The sequence below is a fragment of the Dermacentor silvarum genome, chromosome 6, assembly GCF_013339745.2.
Source record: "Dermacentor silvarum isolate Dsil-2018 chromosome 6, BIME_Dsil_1.4, whole genome shotgun sequence".
In the NCBI taxonomy this organism is placed as follows: Eukaryota; Metazoa; Arthropoda; class Arachnida; order Ixodida; family Ixodidae; genus Dermacentor; species Dermacentor silvarum.
In genome coordinates this window covers 100729783-100753250 of record NC_051159.1, presented here as the reverse complement: position 1 = coordinate 100753250, position 23468 = coordinate 100729783, and the positions used below count along the sequence as shown (strand labels likewise).

The following is a 23468-nucleotide window of genomic DNA, read 5'->3' as shown; positions in this document are numbered from 1 at the left end:
ACACGTGTTAATGTCGGTTATAAACGAAATGTGATTGCACACGGTTAGGAAGCGCTGAAATTTCGAACATATCGAACAAATTTTCGTAAGTACAGTGGTTCGTTGGTTTTGAATGTAGCACTTTTTTTTTTTTTTTGGCGCCGACAACTCCTTTTCACATAGAACAAATATATTAAAAATGGAATAATGAGCCGCGGAGCTGAACGAAAGAAGGGTAATAGGAACGAAACTGTCATTAATGATTTTTGCGTTTTGTCTGCACCTTGTAGGTATTGACTTCAAGCAGAAGATAATCAGCCTGGACGGAGTGCCGGTGAAGCTTCAAATATGGTGAGTAATACATCACCTTTAAGTCCTCAACTATACTCGGCGGTGTATAAATACGGCGTAAGCGAAGTGCATGCACTATTGAGTCAGGCAATCAGCCAGACTTACATCTCCAACATTCGAAAGTTGCGTGGAAAAACGTATTAAAGCGAAAGAGAGAGAGAGAGAGAAACATTTATTGAGCTCAAATGACGGCGTCTTCTCAGAGGTCGGACGGGGTGGTTCCCTGGTTTCGGGACCCATATACGGCCAGCATCTCCTGGCCCCTAGCCGCCTGCGCGAGCTGGATCGACAGGGTGGGGCTGGACCGTAAGGTCTCCCATCGCTCATGGGGTGGGGTAGTAGGGGACGGAGGGGGGCATGGGGGGTATAGGGGATTTGAGTGAAGCTTTATATGGCTAGGCGAAATTGCCTGTCCACAGAAAACTATCGTCATCAGCAGTGTCTCGAGCGTCATCTTCTTCCGCAGCTGGCTCCTTGACAAACTCCCGCGTTTGTCTTCGTCGTCTTCTTCCACAGCTGGCTGCGTTGCCGCTAATCTTTCCAGCGTACAATTTCACTTCTCTTCTGTCGTCGTAATATGGAGGCCGCGTTTACGGGGGTATGAGCCATTGCATAAGGGGGTATTAACCTTTCATTGTCTTACGTAACGGACAGACTTAATCTTAAAGCAATTTAATTTTGAAGAATCGCAAGCGGCAATGGCGGGCGAATGCTGCTAACCACACCGCCGAGCAAACTCGAGACATCGAACGGAAGCGACAACGGCGGACTGTGGTCATTAGAATAGAATAGAAAGTTTATTTCTCTTTCACGCAGTACAAAGCAGTACGCGGAAGAGGGGACACTGGGCAAAAAGCTGCTAAAGTCAGCTTAAGGGAGCACCCAGTGCACACATGAGCAGCAAAGGGTGGGCAAATACAAGATTTACAAGCAACATTTCTCAACGGAAAAGCAATATAAAGCGCGTTCATACACTAAAAAAAGACAAAAAAAGAGAAAGGAGAAAAACTGAATACATAATGTCGACCTAAACATATTACAATATAATAATTCATGCCTATCTACAATGTAGGAGGAATGGTTTCGAAATCCAAAAGCATGGATGATAGCTGATCTCGGGATGTATCTTCTAAACATACATTATTTGCAGCAAGTATGTTGAGCTAATGAGACACATTGTATGATAAGGACTGTTTGCGATATAAGGTGCAGCAAAATGGTAGACGCCAAGGCAAGTGATGTCTTACAGCACAGAATGTTTTACTAAGAAATACATAGATATGTATTTAATCCAACATATATAATTTTCTGTAAACTCTTGGATAGCATGGGAAGGAGCGAAATCGTTCTGTAATTGGTTGTCTGTTGGGGCGCCACCCTTGTATATAGATAGCTCGATCTATGTCAAATAATTGAGTCTATCGGGACAGGTATCGAACGGAGCTGTACGACAGTGTGGGTGACACGGGGTCTCCCCTAGCTGCGTCTTCTCTGGACCTAAATAAAGTTATTTCACTCACAGTGTTGAAACACTTGTCTTTCGCAGTAGCATGTGTAAGTATAAAACACAGCAATCGGATATATGATCTAGCTTGATATCGGGTTATTCGTCGCATCGCACCATACCCGGCTATGTCCAAACATTCTGCATGCTGAGCCTCAGGATTCAAGTAAAAAGAAAGAAAGAAAGAAAGAAAGAAAGAAAGAAAGAAAGAAAGAAAGAAAGAAAGAAAGAAAGAAAGAAAGAAAGAAAAAAGAAAGGGGGAAAAAACGCTGCTGGTGGTTTTATGCCGCAGGCTGCAGGCACTCGCTGTTCGATATATTATCCAATGTGCAGTTCGTTTATGCGATTTATTTTGCATGAATATTGTTTCGAGTGTTCGACATTTTTGTACACCTTTTATTTTTTGTAACCTTTTTTTAGTATATGATTATGCATGATATTACTGTAATTATTTCGTCTTTCATGTGCTTAATAATTTTTCACCTATGCAGTGTTAGTTTTGTTTCATTACTCGATATTTAATTCATCGTAAGGGGTCCCGCCTGCAGTTTTTACTTTGGGGCCCCTTCCTGTATACTACTGTCTATGTACTAATTTACTTATCATAAAAATGAATTGAATTGAATTGAATTGAACTTGAATTCGCCGTACCCGGGTTCCTTATAATCGGGTTTGACTCATACTTACCGGGAATCCCTCAGAGCACACCTTTCTCTTTATCTACACATTTCAACTCGCATTTGCATAGAGCGCATAAGCATTCATAGACCCTCTAGCATGCGTTTTGTGGGGTCGGATGTTTGATTTCGGTGCCTATTCGCGATCGAATTCGGGTATCCTGAGGCACATGATTCCCGGTTTCTCGCCGATTGCCCAAGCTAAACCTACCCTTCTCAGGGCAATAATAGCCGGCATATTTTTCCGAGACCCCTTCATCCTCATAGAGAGCCATTTTATTCTTTTTTTAATTTCAAAGCAGGAGATGACCAAAAAAAGAGCCTTCTCTAACTATAGAATTCAGAAGCATGGGGCATATTGCGCTTGATCACTTCATGCAACTTATTTTATAACTTTTTTTTAACGAGGATTGTCATTATTTATATTCAACAACGACAGAGCACACATCTGAGGTCCGACATTTCAGTTGTGCTTAGATGCCGTAGTCCAGGGTGCAGCATGAGCATGTGAAACTGCCACGCCGTACCTTCATTTGTATGTGTTTACTTAAATTATTAAATGTAGCATTTACCTCGGCGGCGGTCATTTCGTCCACGTACAGTCGCGAGCAAAAGTTTGTGGACCAAAGGTGCCACGATTTTTTTTTCTCAGCCTGGCCATTACGGCTGAAATCAAGAGCGCACGCCTACGTGCACGTGTTTGACCAATACAACGTATAGACCAATACAACGACCAATACAACGTGTAGCCAATTCGAGGCCTCGGAGCTGTGCTTGAATATATTAAATTTTTTTGCTCATGCCGTGGTCTGCTAACTTTTGCTCGAGACTGTACATGAACGTGCATGAAAGCTTGTCTAAATGGGACGTTAGAGTAAAACAATTATCTTTTTCACGTTTGCATCAAAGGGACCTCTATTGCTAACCTCAGAACAGCATTCTGTCACTAGGCTTTTATAGGGCTCACCACGTGTAAGGTTTTGTGAACAGCATACGCCTATAAAACGCACGTTCTCTTACTTTGTTGGAGCCGTGACCTGCCACTACTTTTTCGCATCCACTCTGTGTGAAGCGCATTGACTTTGCGGTCGGAAACCGTTGCTGCTGCTACCGCAACTGAATTATGTTCCTAAAGCGATCTTCTCCGCATTGCAAGACAGCTATGCGGAGAAGCGATCAGTGGGAAGGTTTTGTGGATGCCGAGGTTCTCGTTTCTCTCGAGAGATGGCAGCACGGCACCACGTAACGTCGACGAGTTTCTCTCTCCAGGCGGCGCGTTTACCAAAGCTCTCCGTCGCGGAGAGTCTGAATGCACATTCTCGATCCTGAAGCGCGGTGTCTTGCAGGGAGGCTGTAATTCCGTATGGTTAACGCAGTCGCATCTCTGATTATGTGAGTGAGTTCAAAAGGAGGGAATCGCTTGGAAAATATTTCGTGATTTGTGTTTTAAGTTACAGCCGCGACGCCAAACACTGATCGCTTACACACGCTGTGTGTATCACTTGCACTGTATTGAAAGGCGAACTTGTACTACTTGACACACCTGCTGTGTTACAGTCTTTGGACTTCGGAACTTGAGAACACCGTAATACGATTTAGCTACTTTCCACACTTCTTCCACTTGGCGTCACTTCAGCCAAGGCATTATCTTAGCGTGACCTCACAAGCCGGTGCTGGTATTAATGGTATCAAACCCACCGAAGGAGTACACTACCGTGCTACTCCCATCAAGGTAACTTATAGCTACCTTGATTAGCGCGATAAATGTGCACTTGTAACTAGCTACAAAGTTCGGCAAGGACACTGCGCCCTGTAGGCTTTCTACTCTTGACTTGGAATGTCATTTTGTAAAGAAATCTTTCAAGATTCTTTTCTATTGATTGATCTTGCGGTGCAGTTATTGTACGAATATCCCGGCCACGGCGGCCGCATTTCGATGGGGGCGAAATGCGAAAACACCCGTGTACTTAGATTTAGGTGCACGTTAAAGAACCCCGGGTGGTCCAAATTTGCCGGAGTCCCCCACTACGGCGTGTCTCATAATCAGATCGTGGTTCTGGCACGTAAAACCCCATAATTAAATTAAATTAATTAGTTATTGTATGAATGCACAGTATAATCTAGAAAGAAGAGGGAGTCAGAGACAAAGAAGTCGGAACCCTTGCTCTTTTGTGACAAGTCAGAAGGCCTCTACGCTCTTCCTTAGACCGTATTTCAGTGCAGTGGCTGTAACATTGCGGAACACTTTTCTTGCAGTTAGTCTTTACCCATTAACATTAAATTGTTGTTCTAACTCTTAAAAAAATGACTTTCAGCAATTCACTTAACGTAAATACACATTGCACATTTTCTTGATCATAACAGAAAACTGCGCCGCGATTGACAATGGAACACTAGAGAGTTTTATATTACGGTGCCCATGCCTTGAGGGAACGTAAACCGCCGGGCGTACAAAAGAACGTAAAGAGCCTACAATAACGTTTGTTGCAGATAACATAATTCTAGTCCTTGAGCTGGTTTATTCAGAGAGGCGGACATTACTTGCACGTGAAAACGAAACACGTATTCAACTAATTAAAAAGAAATTCACTAATTAACTTCTTAATAATTACTTTATGGCACATATTGCAATTTACGAATTGTAGCCGGTGAGATCGCAAGGCGTATCCACTTGTAATGAATTTCCAGAGTGACAGCAGTATATGGAAGTGAGCGCCATCAAACTCGCCGTATAAATTTACTGTTGCTCCACTTAGTTTTTTTTTTTTTTTTTTTTTTAACAAAGCGCTCTCTCATGCATTGAAGTACATAAGTAACTGGAACGCCCATATATTTCGGCCCACACTTCGGGAAATAATATCTCGCAACTGGTGTCATCCTGGACATCCATTTCAAGCGGATGAGTCTTGCAAGCTCACCGGCTACAACTCGTAAATTACAATATGTGACGCGAAGCAATTAATTAGTAAATTTATTCGTATATATGGTTCCATTTCTCGAGCTAGTAATGTCCGCCTCTTCGAATAATTTAGCTTAAGGACAAGGATTATCCTACCTGGCTGCCACAGGCGATTTTCTTAAATTCCATAAAACTTGAAAATGATTGCCCTGTATAGAACTCTCTATTAAGGCATTTCCCCGTATTCATCAATTCGAAATCACCCACTTCTCGTTTGCTTTGCGTTGGCTGAGTTCGCTCTATTTATTATTATTATTATTATTATTATTATTATTATTATTATTATTATTATTATTATTATTATTATTATTATTATTATTATTATTATTATTATTATTATTATTATTATTGGATTTAAAGTGCGACAGATGGTTATACGGCCACTAACAATACCGAGGAAATAGGAAACAGTGCTGCCAATGTATGCAACGCCACATTGCACGTGCAATCATCGCTTGTGATTACAAAAAGGCTTCACCCGCCCTAAAAGCGACGAACAGGCCGCCCGTTCGACGACCTTCTGCGTTCAAGACGAAGCGAGCGGAACGTGCTCTCAGATTTACATAATGCGTGCTTGCGTTGCAGGGCCTGCTTGGCGGGGCTTAGCGCCACCTAGGAAAGCCAATTTCCTCTTTGATGGATCATGCACGCTTGGCTCGTGTCAACACATGCGCATTAACGCAGCCGACGTTGACAGCTGCTCGGCTTGCGCTTATGACACAGCTGTAGACTCGCCGAGCCACCTCTGAGGCAAAGCATATAGTTCGCTCCACCCAGTGCCGAATAAAGACGAAGCAACTTGAAGCTCTAGCTCGCGGCTGAGTTTTCTATGCCGTATTTATTATATTCTAGACCGGCCTCGATTCTAGTCCTATCCCAGAAATTGATAATCTCCGAAAATAGTTCTAAAATTGGCAGTTTCGTCCAATGGGGAAGTATGCATGACGTTGCACTAAAGGGCTCTGAGAACTTTGGCTAAAGAGTGCCCCTTACATATGGGGCAGAAACTTGGAATCTAATGAAGAACCGTGAGAATAAATTAAGACCAAGCAACGAGCAGTGGAACGAAATATGGTAGGCATACCGGCCGTTATAAGAGACAAGAAGACGGTGCATGGTGTGGATGAGAGAGCAAATGGCTGCAGCCGATATTCTATAGTTGACATTAAGTTGAGTTGAGTTGGCCGGTCATGTAATGCGTAGGGCAGATGATGATGAACTAAAGATGCACTTGATTCGGCGGTAAGAGAGAGAACAGCCACAAAGAGACACACACGGCACCACGGACACACGCCACAGCGCCTCTGGCGTGTGTCCATGAATACAATATGCGGCAGCTTATGTGCTGTATGGCTAACTGATCGGCGCTATTGTTCTAGTTTCTTTTATAAAAGAAATTTGCGGTTTCGCCTGCATTGCGAAGCAGCACGTGGCAGCGATAACTTGCGCAGCTTTAGCTTCGGAAACGCGCTGGTGTGAATATAATTTCTTGGTTTGATTTCGTTCCTCAGCTGGTGCTTAGAGAGAAAAAAAAAAAAAAAAACAACGCGAGCCAACAGCGGTTGAAATCGAAGAGACAAGGGGCGCATTAGTGTAACATGTGGTTTGTTGTTCCATGTTTTGCCTACCTTCAGGATCGCCCCGCACTCTTCGTTGAGTAAAGCCACACTTCCGGTTCCGGTTTTAGGGGCGCGCATTTTGAAAGAGCGCATCTGAGTTTCATTTCGGCCTTTTTTCGCTAATTACGTATTATTACGGCTCTGTACATAGCTCTGCGCTAACTTGGCGCGTCTTTTTGCTCCAAACTTCATTTTGATGCCTTTCTCGTTGTCCTATACGTGCGTTGGAAGACACCTCGAACCGACCAAATTACCAGACGAAAGTGGTTAGATACAGAGATCCCACGAACCCCACACCGATATGAACTCGTCGAAGAAGGCATTGTCATTAAAAAAGAAAAAGTGCGAATAGGAGGCCCAGCTAGACTCGCCATTTTTTGAGAGCGAACGATATGTATGTATAATAATTATAGCCGACGAGAACCGGCGTTTCCTCCGACAAATGCGCTTACACAAGCACTTCACAACGCGTCTATGTCATTTGCAATATGTTACCACCATATTACGATGTCTAGAGAGTGCTATAATTATCTGACGAGTACTTGAGGTTCATTATCCACCACACGAGGAACCGGACTGTACACGTAAACACATCTTGCTTTTTACTGCCGCGCATGGCATTTAAATGGTTGCAATGCCTCTAAAGTCTTGACCGAGTATAGCATACGCAAATTGTCGTGTAAGGCGTACGTAAAATAACAGTAGTCACGTTAGCGGTCTTCAGCAGGATTAAGGAAGTATATATATATATATATATATATATAATTGTCCACCTCTTCGAGTAGACCAGCTCATTAACTAGAATTGGGCTATTTGCTACAGGCAACCGTAAATTAATTTTGAAAGTGTTCGCTGAAACACCCTGTATATAGCGTGCTAACCTGTTTTAAACGTGTTGTCACCGGCGTCACTAAACTACCTCTGCCAACGACAGACACTGACAACTCCGTACAAATCCAAGCGAGTCAAACACCCGTAAGACCTTTAACTGCAAAGGAAAACAAATTCAGGCTAGATGTCGCTGACACATTGCTGTGTCGGTGTTTCGCCCACACGCAGACAGCACTGCACGTTTTTCGTTTATACGTGTCGTTTCGTCTCCAAGTGGCGTTACAACCGCTTGCTCTTCCACCACGCACTTCCCGCCGCGTTGTCAGGCGAGGAGTGTGAAAGAGTCACTGTCGCCGGTCATTCGTCCAAGCGCGCGCTGCGCCGTAAGCCGCTCACGTTCAATGGTCACCGCTGGGCCCGCATGACGTAATTACAGTTCGCGGGCGGGCGTTGTGGCCGCGCCAGCGCGCCACGCACGCGTACACTCGCAGACCGCGGCCAAAGCCCCGGGCGAGAGCAGCCGGTGTGCAGCCCGCCTCACAATAACGTTGGTGTACGTGGTGAGCCGCGACACGATGATCGAAAGCAACGAAGCTGCACCTACGGCCGTCGCGCTCGTCATGGCGTCGTATACTGCGCACGCGCTGGTAGCACATGGGACCTGAGGCTCACAAATTCGGTGCATTGCAGCGAGTGCTACGACTCGTGTCAGCCATTGAGCAACGAGATGAGGCTGCGTCTTTCATTGAAGGGAGGAAGGTCCCCCCACTGCGCGCTACTAATGCTTCCTAGCTTTCCAGATTCTGAGAGGCGGACAGATAGAGGAGAGGCCTTCTTATGGTTCTCTGTTCTAGCTGGTTAGCTGACGCGGCCTGTATAGCTATCAGTGCTTTGCACTGTACAGCACGACTTAGTGAGATCGTGTACAGTTTGTGTACAGTATAGCTCTCGGCGGTCGAGCAGCGGCTGGTCTGCTTCTGCGTTGAGTATAGCGTGTTCAACGTAGTTCACCTCGCGTGCGCGCACGTGTGTACAGGTGCAAGGTGGTGTGCACCAGCTGAACCCTATAGTTTTCCAGGCCCGCCGCTCGCCTTTGCGTTTTTGTGACACCCGTATTTAGGACTGCGCGTTGACTCGAAGTAGTGGAAGCTGTGTATATCTCGGTCTCATTAAACACTTTGCTATTTAGTTGTCTTATTCGACTGGAGAAACAGTCGCTGCAGTTCCTTAACTCTCGTCGACTTGCTCGCGTAGGCACAGCAGTGTACAGTGGCGCGGGCTGTTTCTCAATCAGGTGCTCATCACAGGAATCGCCGGGGAACGCTGTAGGCGTTGTTGAATGGCAATGAGCCTTCTATCACACCGCGTTTTGAAGGGCAATTCCTCAATGCTATAAGTAAACGCGCAACGTACGCACGCAAGGACGAAGAGACGGAGCGGGTGGCGTCCCACTCCTTCTCTCTGACCTTGTGTCTTTCGCGCTTCTGGTTATAGCCGAAGGACTTCGGTTAGAGACCATCTTCGCGGAGTAGCTTGCTCTAGAGGAACGAGATGGTGCTTTCGGCGGCGTGGCGCACGTTGCCTCAAGCGAAAGCGCACGAATGCGAAAACATTACGGTTTCTGCACTGCTACTGTGCGACCAGCTGTCGGGAATGCAGCTGGGGGATCGCTAACGCACTTTGCTCTAGTGGCCTAGCCAGTGAGTGGCACACCGGGCCCCAACCCCCGAAATTTGGACGTTAGTATGCTGTCTGCTCAACCCCCTCCCTGTCTGTCCCCGGTGAACTTCCTCCCCCCCCCCCCCCCCCCCGACCCCCCAAAAATAAACATTGAGCACTGGCCGTGCTTCATTCATGCTGCAAAACGTGGAACGGTAGAGGGAAGACGTATGCTGTATAGTTGGCTGCAAAAACAGTGAGTGGCATATTTAGGAAGGCAATGAATATGTGTAGCCAAGTTTACGGACCGCTGCTGCAGAAGGACTGCCTGTGCTGCCGGCCCTTTCTGATTCACCGTTTTCCCCGAGGATAAAGAAAAAAAAAATATTACTTGTCTGCCAGCTTTGTATCGCTAACCTCCAAAGAAAGGACTTCAAACGCGGTACGTCGGCAAGAGTTCTTCTTTCTCGAGTTTTACGTGCTAAAACCAGTTCTGATTACGAGGCACGCCGTAGTGGATTTTTGACCACGATATCTACAACACAACCCCCCAATCATCCTCCAGCTTAAAACAACTACCGCTCAATCACTGTGTGTGTGTGTGTGTGTGTGTGTGTGTGTGTGTGTGTGTGTGTGTGTGTGTGTGTGTGTGTGTGTGTGTGTGTGTGTGTGTGTGTGTGTGTGTGTGTGTGTGTGTGTGTGTGTGTGTGTGTGTGTGTGTGTGTGTGTGTGTGTGTGTGTGTGTGTGTGTGTTCGGGAGGGGTAATTTATTTCGCAGCATCATTTTTGTTCAAGCAGTCCACATGATTTTCGTATCAATAGTGGTAGCAATTTTATTTACTATGTCTTTTTTTATGTCGCCGTATTGACGTCCCGCTTCATATCATAGACAGGACTGCCATCCGTCGTACGCATACGTTGGTGTGTGTGAAGGAAGTAGCTCTTCGGACCCGGTGTTTAACAAATTGAAAGAAGGGCAGGTGTACGTGTAATAGCAAAAAAAAAAAAAAAAAAACTATTTTATTTCGACGCTTGATGAAGGCCGGACCCCGGCCGACACGTCGAAGTTAAATGTTTATTTTTGCTTTTACATGCGCCTGCACTTCTTTCAATATATATATATATATATATATATATATATATATATATATATATATATATATATATATATAATAAATGCGGCTGTATTTCTTTCTCTCTACATGTCTTACAAGCAACACCAATGTCATGTACTCTTCGCTAGACAATGGCTTTAAGAGCCGTGGGAAAGCCGTGCCCAAGTGCGCTGCCGTCCTGGGGAGCGTGCGCCCATGGTCCCTGGGACCATTTTCGCGTCACATGACCCTTCGCAATGGAGGTCTCCTACGCTCTCTCTCTCTCTCTAAAGCACCCGACTATAGAGCGTTATATATAAAAATAAAAAGAAGGACGATACGGCGAGAGGAAGGGAAGTATGGACTCCGCACAGTTTTATTGCGGTTGAAAACCTCTTGCCATTTCGCTTGTCCAATGATCGTCCCTCTGACGGGGGACTGTGGCTTCGCATTGTACGTTCATCTTTCCCTTAATGGGAAAGCAACGAAGCCATTATGAGTGTGCTTGTATAGCGGCGGTGAGATGTGCCGCGATAAATGAAGGCTCATGCACACCATCCTCGACCCGTGCACGCCGCGATCTCTTTTCTCTCTTCATCCCCTCTCCACTTTTTCTCTCCCCGTCTTTTTCGTCTACTCTTTTATGCTTCTTTCGGTAGTCGCCGGCCGCTTTGTTCCCGTCTCATCAGTTTTGATTACTCTCGTATAGGGGGCGCTCGGAGTCCTCTTCATCGCGTGCATCTTCGTCTTTCCTTGACTCATTCTGTCTCTTGCTTTTGTCTTTTGGCCGCTTCCACTTGCCACCGCCAATACTGGTAAGCAGGCAGGCAGGCACACGGAGGCGGCCACGGCCCTTTCCGTCATGCGGCGTTGCTTCTTCCTCCACCCCTTGAGACGATAATCGTTCGCTCGGCGCGCCGGAAGCTCCTCCCGACGCTTCAGCCGCGACCCTCCGCCCGACCCCTCCGCGGCAACCACGCCAGCGACGCGCTCGCCCAGACGACGTTCCGTCTGTTAGCCAAATGATGGAAGTGGCGCGGCTACGCCTTCTCTTGCGGCCCCCGTGCGAAAGCGGGTTTTCGTTCGGTGCCTCTCTTATATACGGGCTCTCACATATATAGTCGAAGCCAAGGCGCGAGGGCGCTATCTCCGTCCTCGCAACTTTGGTCACGGCCCTTTCTCGCGTTTCTCCCCCGACATCTCGCGAGAACGTCAAAGCGCAGACGGGATAAGTAGTGGATTAGATCGCGTTAGGCCATATTATAATATATGGGGCCAAGAGCGGCCTCGCGGCTGTTTTGTGAGCACGTTTGTGCGCCTGCGTCCTCCGTTCTTTTCGATACGGGTTACATTGGAGTATTCGTTCTTATCTGGTTTCAGGAACGCAGGAGTAAATACATTATAAGGCTCGAATAAAAGTGGTTAACACGTTTGCTTGACTGGTTGCAGAATTATTATCACGCGCGCCAACCTCGCACTTTGCGCACACAGACAAGAACACGCGCGCGCACACACAAAATAACCCCGACCTTCCATAAAATTGCTACCTATGAACTTTGGCATTGGTATTGGTATTTGGGAAGGACTGGTATTCGCTAAAATAATGAATGAAATGTCTCCATGCAGCAGTGTATTGCTGGACGGAGTCAAAGATTTATGCGGCGATTCACAGACCCTACATCGATTTACCGGAGGAAATGTTCAGCCTAAAGAGGAGGAGGTCTTGCCCACGTGAGCATCCATGGCGCAGCGTTTCTTGAAAGTCCCGGAGTGGTCAGGAAAGGAGGGCTACGCCAGAGATTAATTTGGCAGGCACATGCATGCTGACAAGAGTCCGATAATGTCTGCAGAACAACCGTATACCCTGGCTAACAACCAGACCAATCCTGCCTTGTAGCACACGCACACGCACACATATGGCGATTATCAGACCAAGTATATGAGACGCCCTCGACTGACTGACTGATTGATTAATTGATTGATTTTAATGTTGTCTTCAGATTCAGGTAATTTTTACTTTAGACAAAATTCAGATTAATTTTGACCCATGGGTTTCTTTAACACGCACCCAAAGCATGGTGCCCGAGCCTTGTTGCATTCTACTCGAAGTGGAACGCGGCCGTCGGGGCTGGGAATCAAACCCGCGACCTCGTGCTCAGCGACAGAATGCCGCAAACACTGAGCGGCCGCGGCGCTTGCGAGTCACGGCCTGCATGGGTGTTGATAGGACGTTTGAGCGACCGAATTTCATTTTTCATGAAGGCACGAGGTCGTGCATTCGTGCTCGCAGAAATCGAAAACAAGAAGAAAACAAGAAGAAAACAAAAGAAAAAACTTATCATTGCATGAAATCGTTGCGCCCTTAATCCACAAAACGAACTCTCATTGCCCCAACGTCGCACCGCATTATGCCGTGCTTGACAGGCGATAAGTCGTGCGATTGCGTGCGCGAAATCCAAACGGTTCAAAACCTACAAGGGAATTGGCACGAATCGGGAATTTTATATGCGGATCGCGGAATTCCTTTTCGTGTGGCAACGCGACAATTGCAACACGCCTGTAGCAAGTGACTTTTAAAAACAGTTCCTTGGAACTTTAGCCTTGCACAAAAGCAAGACCGAGACACCGACGGCGCAAGTTGTTCGTGGGCAGTATAGCTTTTACGCATACATGGCGTCAGAGGTTGCTCTACAAGTGAGCCCGCATGCGTTTCACAAGACCTTATACCTGCGCGGACTTCACTTCAACGTGCGCAAGACGCCTTCAACGCGGACTTAACCTTCAACGGTGAAATACAAAAAACGCCCGTGTACCGTGCAGTGGGTGCACGTTAAGGAACCCTAGGTGGTCAAAATTGATAGGTGGCTCATAATCATATCTTAACACACACACACACACACACACACACACACACACACACACACACACACACACACCACACACACACACACACACACACACACACACACACACACACGCACACGCACACGCACACGCACGCACACACACGACGCACGCACGCACGCACGCACGCACACACACACACACGCACACACACACGCACGCACGCACGCACGCACACTTTTGCAGTATAGTTGCGTTACGTCAAACGGGCATTATGTCAAACGGGCTGGAACTTTAAGCGCGCAGGCCCGCCGGCGTTTAGGGCGCATGTAGGGCTTCGCGTATCTGGGTGACACGGGCGGCGCGTTGTGCGTCGCGACTTCATCGCTATTCGATACGTGCGCAAAGTATAAACAACCAAGGGGTCATTTATCGTGCCGCGACGAGGACTCAACGACCGATCGACCCGGCAATCTTTTTCTTTTCTCTCTCTCCCTCGCTGTAGGCCAAAACAGCGCGCTGGTCGGCGATCGCGCTGTCTTTCATAACGCACCCGCCATTGCGAAGCCCTCGAAACACCGTCGCGCGCAGTGCCGACATCGAGTACATCGCAGACGTGCACCACCGAACGACGCAGACACGTCGTCGAGAGCGACCCGCATAATGAAGACTCACACGACTACGAGTCGCTCCCATTTTTATTGTTATTTGTTTTTCTCTCGGTTCTTCGCAAATGTTTATACGAGAAGCATTTCAAACGGAAGGCCCGAACTTTGTCTTTTTTTTTTCTTCGCCGTTAATCTCATTGATTCAGAGCGATCGCACTCCATGGAAGAATTTCTTTCTTTCTTTCTTTCTTTCTTTCTTTCTTTCTTTCTTTCTTTCTTTCTTTCTTCTTTCCTTCCTTCTCTATCTCTCTTACGTTCGGGTCTTCGTTTGTTATTTTTGTTAAGATTCCGAGCACGCTTTCTGCTTGGCGCGCGAGGAATGCGGTCCTCGCACGGGGCCGCAGTGTAAGGTTAACGGTGACCTAGTTGCGGAGTGCGCGACCAGAACTGTGTAACTGTGTTGCATAAATAGTTACTCGGGTTCGAAGGTGACGACAGGTTACACCGTTTTGAAGTACGCCTGCGTGAGATCAAAGTCGCTGCACCGGATTTCCCGCTTATAGAGCGTCTTTTGGTTTATGAACAGGTACACGTAGGCATGTGTTTAACGGATCGTAACAGCTCGCAGAAAGCGATCAGGTGTATATGTATGTGTGGTATTCTAGGTGTGATTAAGAGGAATAAATAACAGTTCGGGCAGGTCGTGTAATGCGCAGAGCAGACTATACCGGTCGGCCAAGGGAAGCTAAATATAGTCGAGTACGGCAGGATTAGATTAGAAATTTTAGATTACCTCACACAGGCGGAAATTTTCAGGCATATAGGACAGAATCACCTGACGCAAGAGAGTCATTGTAACTCCTGCAGGAGACATAGAGGAAGAAGATGATGAGGAATAATAGTAATAATAATAAGAATAATAATGAAGAAGAAGATGATGATGATCCTCATCCTGGGTCATTTTGTTGGTGCCCCTTGGAAGGGCACTATTGATCGAGTGATTCCTTGAGGCAACGTACGAGTTCGGGCTACTATTACACAGTACGGACTTCGAGGAAAACGAATGTATACTGTGCAAGATTCAAACAAGGACTAAGTGATGGCACACGGACAAGCGCTACCTTGCGCAGTATATTTGTTTTCCTCGAAGTATGAACCAACTCACCCATCAATAAGTTTATTACACAGTAGTATACCGAACTAAATAAGGAAGCCTTTCTTTTTTGCTTTTTTTTTTTCAGGAAACTGTTTCGTTAGTGCTACCTGGGATAGGTCGTCGTCGCGTGGCCTAGGCGCTATATGTATACATCGTGCAGATCCCTATCTTCAGTTAGTTGCACACAAGTGCTGGCCATGAGGACAGAAACAAATTTGTTACTTCTGCTTTTCTTAGTACGAGCCCCAGGTCCCTGGCAGGAACTATAAGGGCAAAACCGACACTGTGTGCACATTAGCTGATTTAGCATTAACAGAAAGTTAGCATATATATATATATATATATATATATATATATATATATATATATATATATAATGAGATAACTGGTGCATTTCGCAATGCCGATCCTGTGAGTATATAGCATTGGCGCTGTGTCTGCAGACTATAAACATGAGTGGCAGTGGGGGCATGTGCCGTTGAGCGATGACTTCTGTTCACAGCGCTTTATCCGAAGCTGTTATTTAAAAACAACAATACAACTATGGAGCCTTATGAAGTTGTTATATAGGGAGATTTAGAAATGGCGTTCCCAAGCGACACTGCGTAACCAAAAACCCAAACTCTTTTGTGCGCTTTCCTGCGTTCCTTTGTACGCCTTGCTGATTAGGTCCCCTACAGCAGCGCGCTTTGTTGCTATATGCCTGTTCCTGTCTGAAGAACTCGTTTGAAAATGTCATGGTCACGATTGATCGAAAGCTCCTTAATCTTTTTTTTTTTTTCTGTTTAATGAATGGTATGAAAGCTCACGTTGACGTCAGCTCGTAAGCAATACCTGCACCCCGAATGATAGGAATGCCCGTCGTGTGTTTCACATACACATGCCTCACTAGGAAACGGCGCGCGCCACCTTCGACGACTACGTCCTTGTACTACAGGCGTCGTCCGCTAATAGCGAGCATTTAGCCCCGGCTTTCGGGTGTCGTGTAATCTGTCGCCGCAGCTTTTTACGCCGTCGCGGCTGCGCGACCAGTTCCGAGCGCGTACAGACAGACGCACACTCGGAGGCACGCACGCATACGTACACGAACAATGAGGTCGACGCCAGCCGCTTATCGTGCTACTTAGCCGGGCGCCTAAATAAACGTGCGAGGCTGCGCGGGCCGGGAAAGGGAGGGAGGGGGAGGCGAGTGTGTTGGTGATTCGACAAGGCTCGGGCGGGTTCTGCTGCTGTTTCATCCGCTACGGTGCATGCATATATACGTACACATTCCGGAGGCGTGCACCGCGGGGCCGCCGACTTCCGCAGCTTTGACAGTGCATACTCGTCTATTACCGTTATGCGGTTCTGCTCCGAATTTCGTGCCGCACTGCGGTGCGGCCGACCTCTCCGCGTGGCGCGGCGGCACGCCGTCACCTCTCGGGATACCCCAGCTGCCCCCCCCCCCCCCCCACCCTTTTTTTTTTCCTTTTTTTTTTTTTTTTACCGGATCATTCGGCGCGCTGCACGCGCTAGCCCCGATTTTTCGCCCAACTTCCGGGCCTCCTGCGTTGGCCGCGTGCGGCTGCGGCGGCTGCTTCTATGCACACGAGCCTGGCCGGCGTCTCTGGCATCTCGCGGCTCTTTTCTGGCGCGCTCGATCTGTGCTCGATCTTGAAAGACTTGTCGAGGCGCCGCCGCTCGCTTGAGTTCTCCATTGGATGGCGAGCCGCGGGCATCGTGAGCGACGCGGGCGCGCCTACGTCTGCGAATGCGCAGCAATTAGGCCGCGCTGCAGTATACAGAGTGGCCAGCTGTGCGCGATGTGACCGAGTTGAGCCGAGGAAAGGAATCGTAAGTTTGAAAACGAAAGTTATCGAAGGGTAAGGCGGTAGTGTTTGGTCCTAATAGCTTGTTCGCGCTGAGGCGAGCGTTTTATTGTTTTTGTTGGCGCGACTTTAGGGGGCACGTTATTGATCTTAACGCGTACACGCGCAACGTGAATTCACTTCCCTGTTCTGGGAGCAATATAGCGACGTCTATTTGTGCGATCAGTCAGAAGGGACGTACCTGTGGCAAAAACAAAGACCAGAGCGCATGCGTTATGCCTATACTGATGCTAGGGCTTATTGTTTTACATTTTCGAGTGATGTGGCGAAGCAAGGACGCGAGCTTTTCCTTGGCTTTTGAGAGGCTTCCTTACATTTCACGACATTAAGGGAGAGATGAGTAACGAGCTGATGCTGCTTCTAAAGAAAATATCCTAGAGCGACAGAGAAAGCTGCTTATACACAGAAAAGAAAAAGAAAGAAAAATAGTTATTCGCATGACGTTAAAGATAATCTACCGACGGTAGCCTCTTTATCAATGGAGACTCTATTCAGACATGTTGCAAATACTCATTAGACACTGTGCATACATTCTATCTGCATACATGCATACATTCCCTATGTTGCGTTCTTCGCTCGCCTGATCAACATTTTATTATCGAAAAGTCGTGTCCTCTGGTCTCAATTCCATTTCCTCTCCCTGTTGTGCTGGTTGTGCTGGTTTCCTGCATGCGACGATTTTGCGGTTGCATTCCAGACTCTCGCCAATGCGAATTGCTGGTCTCTTTATCTAGAACAACGTTGGCGCTAAGCGTCTGCACCCATTCGCGCTCTGATAGGAAGGAGTGAGTGGGCCACTGCAGGAGACAGAGATAGAGAGAAAGAAGGCAGTGGGGAGGAGGGAGGCAGAAAAGCCAAGCAAGTCAAGTAGACACACGTCCGATTTGCTATATATACACTACGCAGGGTGAAGGAGGTTAGGGACGAAAAGAAAGAAAGGAGATAAAACAGTGCCGCGTCATCCAGAGGTGCGCATCGAAACGATCAGTCGCCCACTGAAGCCTGTCAACGTCAATGCACATATCGATTTCTGGGATTGCGACGCACGTGGCCACGGTCCAAGTTCCTTTCTAACCGAGGGTGATATTCAATCCGGGTCATCTGAAGTGGCGCGAAATTGAGGGCGCTGGTTGTCGTAGCGGGAATGAATCACACACGACACGAATGTCCTCACTCCTCAAACCCTCAACTCTCGCGCGATGGCGTGTCACCGATCGCAATAATGATGTGAATGCCACACCGATGGAGTGGGCCGTTGGCGTAGGTGATGCACGTGCGACAAGCTCCTAACTGCGCATGCGCAGAAGCGGACGCTGTGTCAGCTCATGAGGGCCCGCAAGTTCGTTCGTTTGCCGTTGACGTGCACCATTTACGACTTTCACTAGCGTTCCTTAATTCTTGTTCTTCCTGCGCTGTCTTAATACTCGACACACAGCTTCTTGCGCGTTTCCTAAGACAGTCTGATTACTTCTCGAATTCCTCTCCCTTCGCTAACGAGTTGCGTCACTCCAACTGCTTCGCGCGAAAGCTTTGCCACTCGCAGCCGGAGATGAATCTATATGAAGGTCCAATACCAGGGACGCACGCACCTTTTATATACACTGTGTATACAATTTTGTTTAATCTAGTCAAGGTGGCGGCCATGATGAACCTTCGCTCTTTACTGAGTCAGCGAAGGAAGCGCGCTGTTGGCATGGACGAAAGTGCTGGGCTATACAGGAAAAACAAACACCGTTCAACACTATAGCCCGCAAGCCGTCGCAGCCGCCGCCGCTGCTGATGGTTGCGCGCGGCGCAAGGAGACGTCAAGAGCGGTTGTGTTTGCGCTCTGAAGGAAGAAAGCCAGCTTCCCATTTCGTACGGCAACTCGCCACAGCCGTGCGGTACCCGTGGCGCGTTTGCCCGCGGCTTTCGCAAGCGCAACGGTCTGCGCTGCTTTCATCGAACGTTCCTCGTGGAGCACTTCCCCGCGGAAGGTGCGCCCGCAAGCAATGTTATGGCCGTTCGCTCGACGGACCGCCAAATGCACTGGCCTGAGGGAACATCGTGGCCTGAATTCGATTCGCCGCTGCCGGGTTTCTTCTCTTATTCTGCTTCTCTTCAGCGAACACTGCGGGTGCTTTTGGTGGACACAGCAGGCAAGGAACAGGGAGAAATGCAGTGAAAGTTGCTACTGTGAGGAAAGAAGCTCGAGGCCACGTATTAGAAAGTAAGCAGCACTCCGTCCACGAGACGTAAGAAAATGGCAGAGACGACGTGTGGTTTCTTGTTTCAAACCTAACCGACCATTCCAAAATGTACATCCATGGTTATGCCTCCTTTATTCGCCGTTTTCTCCCCAACACAACTCGCATGAACCAGTGGATCACCATTACAAATACTTTTGGATTACCACTATGGGATATATATACCAGCGTAAGGCAAAAGAAAAGAAAAAAGAAAGAGAAAAGCAAAAGTAAAGCAGAAAGAAAAAAAAAAGGGGGGGGGGAGGGGAGGGGAGAGAACCGTACATAAACTAGAACGACCATCTGTGCCGTCTGACACGGTTTAGTCACTCTAGCAGTGATCTCGGACTTGAGAGTTTCGGGATTCGATTGTTGACTCCCGGTGGTGCAGAATTTTCTTCTGTTCGCTTTAGTACGCCTTTAACATGCACTGGCGAATGTTTTTTGGTGATCATTGCGCTGAGTGAAAAAAAAAATGTCGGGAAAAAAGAGAGACCGGGCGGATAGAACGGACAATCACTAGCAACTGAGGATTTATTGAAACCTTCCTATGTGCAACAAAAGCACGCATGCTTGTATACCGCAGCGGTGGTGAAATGGTAGAGCGTCGGCCTCGTATGTGGGAGGTCTTGGGTTGGAATCCCGGTGCAGCCAGAAACCCATGGGTTTTCGAATGGGTAGAGATGTGACGATATCCGGCGCTCATTTATTAAGGCGAAGACCTTAGATCTTTATGTTTCAAGGTAGCGTTGTGAGGTACAGAAAGTCACGTGACCCAAGGAAGGCCAGAAGCGAAGCGAAGCATGTCCAGCCGTGTATAAGAGATGAATAATGATTAGCAACGCGAATTAATGATTGATTAGTGATTGAATTAAGGAGGATAAAGGTGAATTAGTCTTTACAAATTAAGGCCTTCGCGTCACTTAGGCGATAGCTAAGGACACCTGAGAATTTATTTATATAGATTCTCATCTCGAACGGAGCCCCATAGAGGATAGCGAGGGTCTCTCGGCGCCCTTTATCCCACCACAGTTTTGGTGCTGCTGCAGGGTACCTACCAGTAAAATAGGTACAAGCGCGATCCCTGCCTGGTTCTCGGCTATTACGGTAGTTTCAGACGCTTGGAAGGACACCAACCTGACGGGAAGTTTGAGGCACGGGACCACCAGACTTCTTTTTGACCGCAGCGGTGGCCTAGCGGTTGAGTATCCGCCTCGTGAGCGGGAGGTAGTGGGTTCGAATCCCCTTGCCGCCGGAAACCCACCGGTTTTTCTAATGGGAAGATGTGTGCCCCGATCCGCTGCTCGGCTATTTGTGGGGGTTCGCATCTCGAAAGGGGGCCCTACAGAGACCTCTAGGCGCGGCCTTTGGGCACCCCTTGTACGATCACAGACGGCATTCTGGTAGACCATCCTTTGCGGCTGTGAGAGGCAGGCGAGAGCTCGCATCGGGTACCTACCGGTAAAATAGGTGCAAGTGAGCTCCTGGTCAGGTGATCAACCATTATGGGGACCTCGAGGCTTGGAAAGGGGCGTTTCTCTCCAACCCGAGGGCATCCTCACATAATAGGTGCATTGGGACGCCACATGGGAGCGACCCAGACCCCCCTTTTGAGACTTGTCTGGCATTATTGTTTACGCGAGGTTCTTGCACAGCAAGCATATAGCGTCTGTGCGAACCTCTCCCAAGCAACCCACCATACACCTCCCCCACCCACTCGCCTCAATAAAGAAGTTTTTAAAAGAAGCGGAAAGAAAACGATTTATAAACAAGCCGAGCGTCATTGCGTCATCAAGCAATAGCAACGGCACCTACAGCAGTTTCGCCTAAGATGGGATGGACGCCCACGCAAGGCAATGCGTACAGCTGCTCGCGAGGCGATGTTTGTTTCGCGAGAGGATCGCTCACATCCACACGATGTTGCGAAAGTAGGCAGATGACAGCGTCTGTGGCGAATATATTGACGCTGCTGTGGGTCGACTGAATTATACGTGTGGTAGCTAGGAACGCGCACGTGCGCAAGCGACTCAAGGTGTACCGAGTTAAGTGGCAAAGTTGGCCCGTTTCCAAGAATCCGCATGAATTCGCGCCGACACGCGCATTTCCAATATGTGGCTTATCCCATAACAGTTGAGTCTCGAATTCATGCGCGTAAATGTGTGGCATGAAACGGTTTCTTCCGCAAATAAATAAAGAAGGCTCCTTTCGCATACGCAGCGAGGATGATTTGAACGCCGTCTCGCTGAAATAACACGGAGTTTTGAAGGCTATATATATATATACAGGGTGTCCCAGCTATCATGCAGCACGATTTAAAAAAAGAGGAAGCCTGGGAATACAAGCAAAGTGCCTCGAGCGGCCAGTCATGCGGCAATTCTGCGTGTATTCGCGGGCTTCTTTCACACTCGGAAAAACACATGTATGTAGCACGTATTGAGCAACAGAACGCTGTATCGGGAGTTTTTCATGTTGCGCTACAACTTTCTCATTGACACCTTGATAACTAGGACAGTACTTCTCGAGTTAGATAATTAATTACAATTAATTAAATCTCAGTAACGAAAAAAATACTGGCGGCTACTCCACTGTACTGGAAACAATACGCACTAGGTTGGCTTCGCGTAACGGCGTTCCTCTTTCTTTAAATCGTGCTGCGTGATAACTGGGACACACTGTATGCATATATATATATATATATATATATATATATATATATATATATCGACCAGTGGACGGGCCAACCACGGCTCGGTCTTGCGCACATATACACTTGCCCCCTTATGAGACCCAGCAAACATTTGTATCTTCCATGACGTTCCATAACCTATATAGTGTATAGTATTAGGTATATCCTGCCCCTTTCCTGCAACAGCCTCAAATGTGAGGCTAAGAGTATGTTCAAATAAATAAATAAAATAATAAATATCACGCACGCACGCAAACACACAACACGTGTGCTTAGAGAGATCAGAAACAAAAAATAACTACAGGTTACAAGCCCGTTTAGTGAGAAAAAGGAGAGTGCATGGTGGCACATGAAACTCTAGGCAGAAAAAGTCGCGCACTCATTGATCGGGTCACATACAACGCGTGTGCGGCGAAACGTGATCCCCTCGTGTTCTATCTTCGGCTACGAACTCAGCAGGTCAGCGGGTTCATTTGACAAGAGCAGATTTAGTGTCACACGACGGGGCCAGAGCGTGCGTGCGTGCACGCACCGATTCGCACGATGCCTTCAGGCGTAACTCTGGTCGCACGCACAGTGCGTATCGTCCCGAAAAACAGACAGAAGAGCACCACCTCGATCGCTGACCTCTCGAAATGCGCTAAGCCTACCTCGTGCGCCAGCGTGTCCAGGAGTCAAGAGTATACACACAGAGGCAACCGCGGCATTCCTTAAGCCACAAGATCGAAAGCGTTCGAAAGCGCGCTTGCTGCATAGCTCCCGCGTAGTGTGCCACTTCAAGAGTTGAGGGTTAGGTTTGTCGTCATGAGAAAAAAAAAACAAGAGTCGAGTACAAAAAGCACGAAAGCAAAAGCGTAAGAGTGCGAAGCGTTGTCTCTGGCGGGTGCTGCGCAGTTCTTCGGCAATTGGCGCGATCTCAATCGTACCACAGAAAAGGGGGACACACGTTTACACACACGACACTGCGAGCGCCGCCTTGCGACCGATTGAACGGAACGTCAAGAGCTGCTGCGGCCTTCCCATCCGCTGCCTCGGGCACGCCGCTGCAGCTTTCCGTGGTTCGTTAGGCTCCAGAGCCTTCGAGCTGCGAGAGGCGAGTTGTCGCGCAGGCTTTCGTGCAGTGTCTGCAGCAGCAGGTGCGACCCCTTCTCCGGCTGAGTTGCGCTCTGTAGCTAACCACGGCTCGTCGAACACAGTGGTTCGGTCCACTTAACTCGGCGGCCCCGTGAGTTGTCTCCTTTACGGCTCACGTTCTTATAGTACGGATTCTCGGAAGGAGTACCGAATAAAACCACATGGCTACCCGGTTTCAGATCAGTGGAGAAGCAGCGCGCCCTGTACTATATACCTGTGTTTTGTGAAGGGCTCAGTGCAAAAGTTAATGGATCCCACAAGCATATATAGCTTT

The 23468-nt window shown here is 47.8% G+C and overlaps 1 protein-coding gene across 2 annotated transcripts in view; it reads left to right on the top strand.

Annotated features, from left to right (window-relative positions):
* Window positions 1–23468, top strand: part of LOC119455779 (ras-related protein Rab-8A-like) — a 100508-nt gene that overhangs the window by 35263 nt on the left and 41777 nt on the right. For both annotated transcript variants that reach the window (XM_037717242.2, XM_037717241.2), the window contains exon 2: window positions 270–330. In XM_037717242.2, coding sequence (XP_037573170.1) covers window positions 270–330 — 61 coding nt within the window. The remainder of the gene's footprint in view (window positions 1–269; window positions 331–23468) is intronic.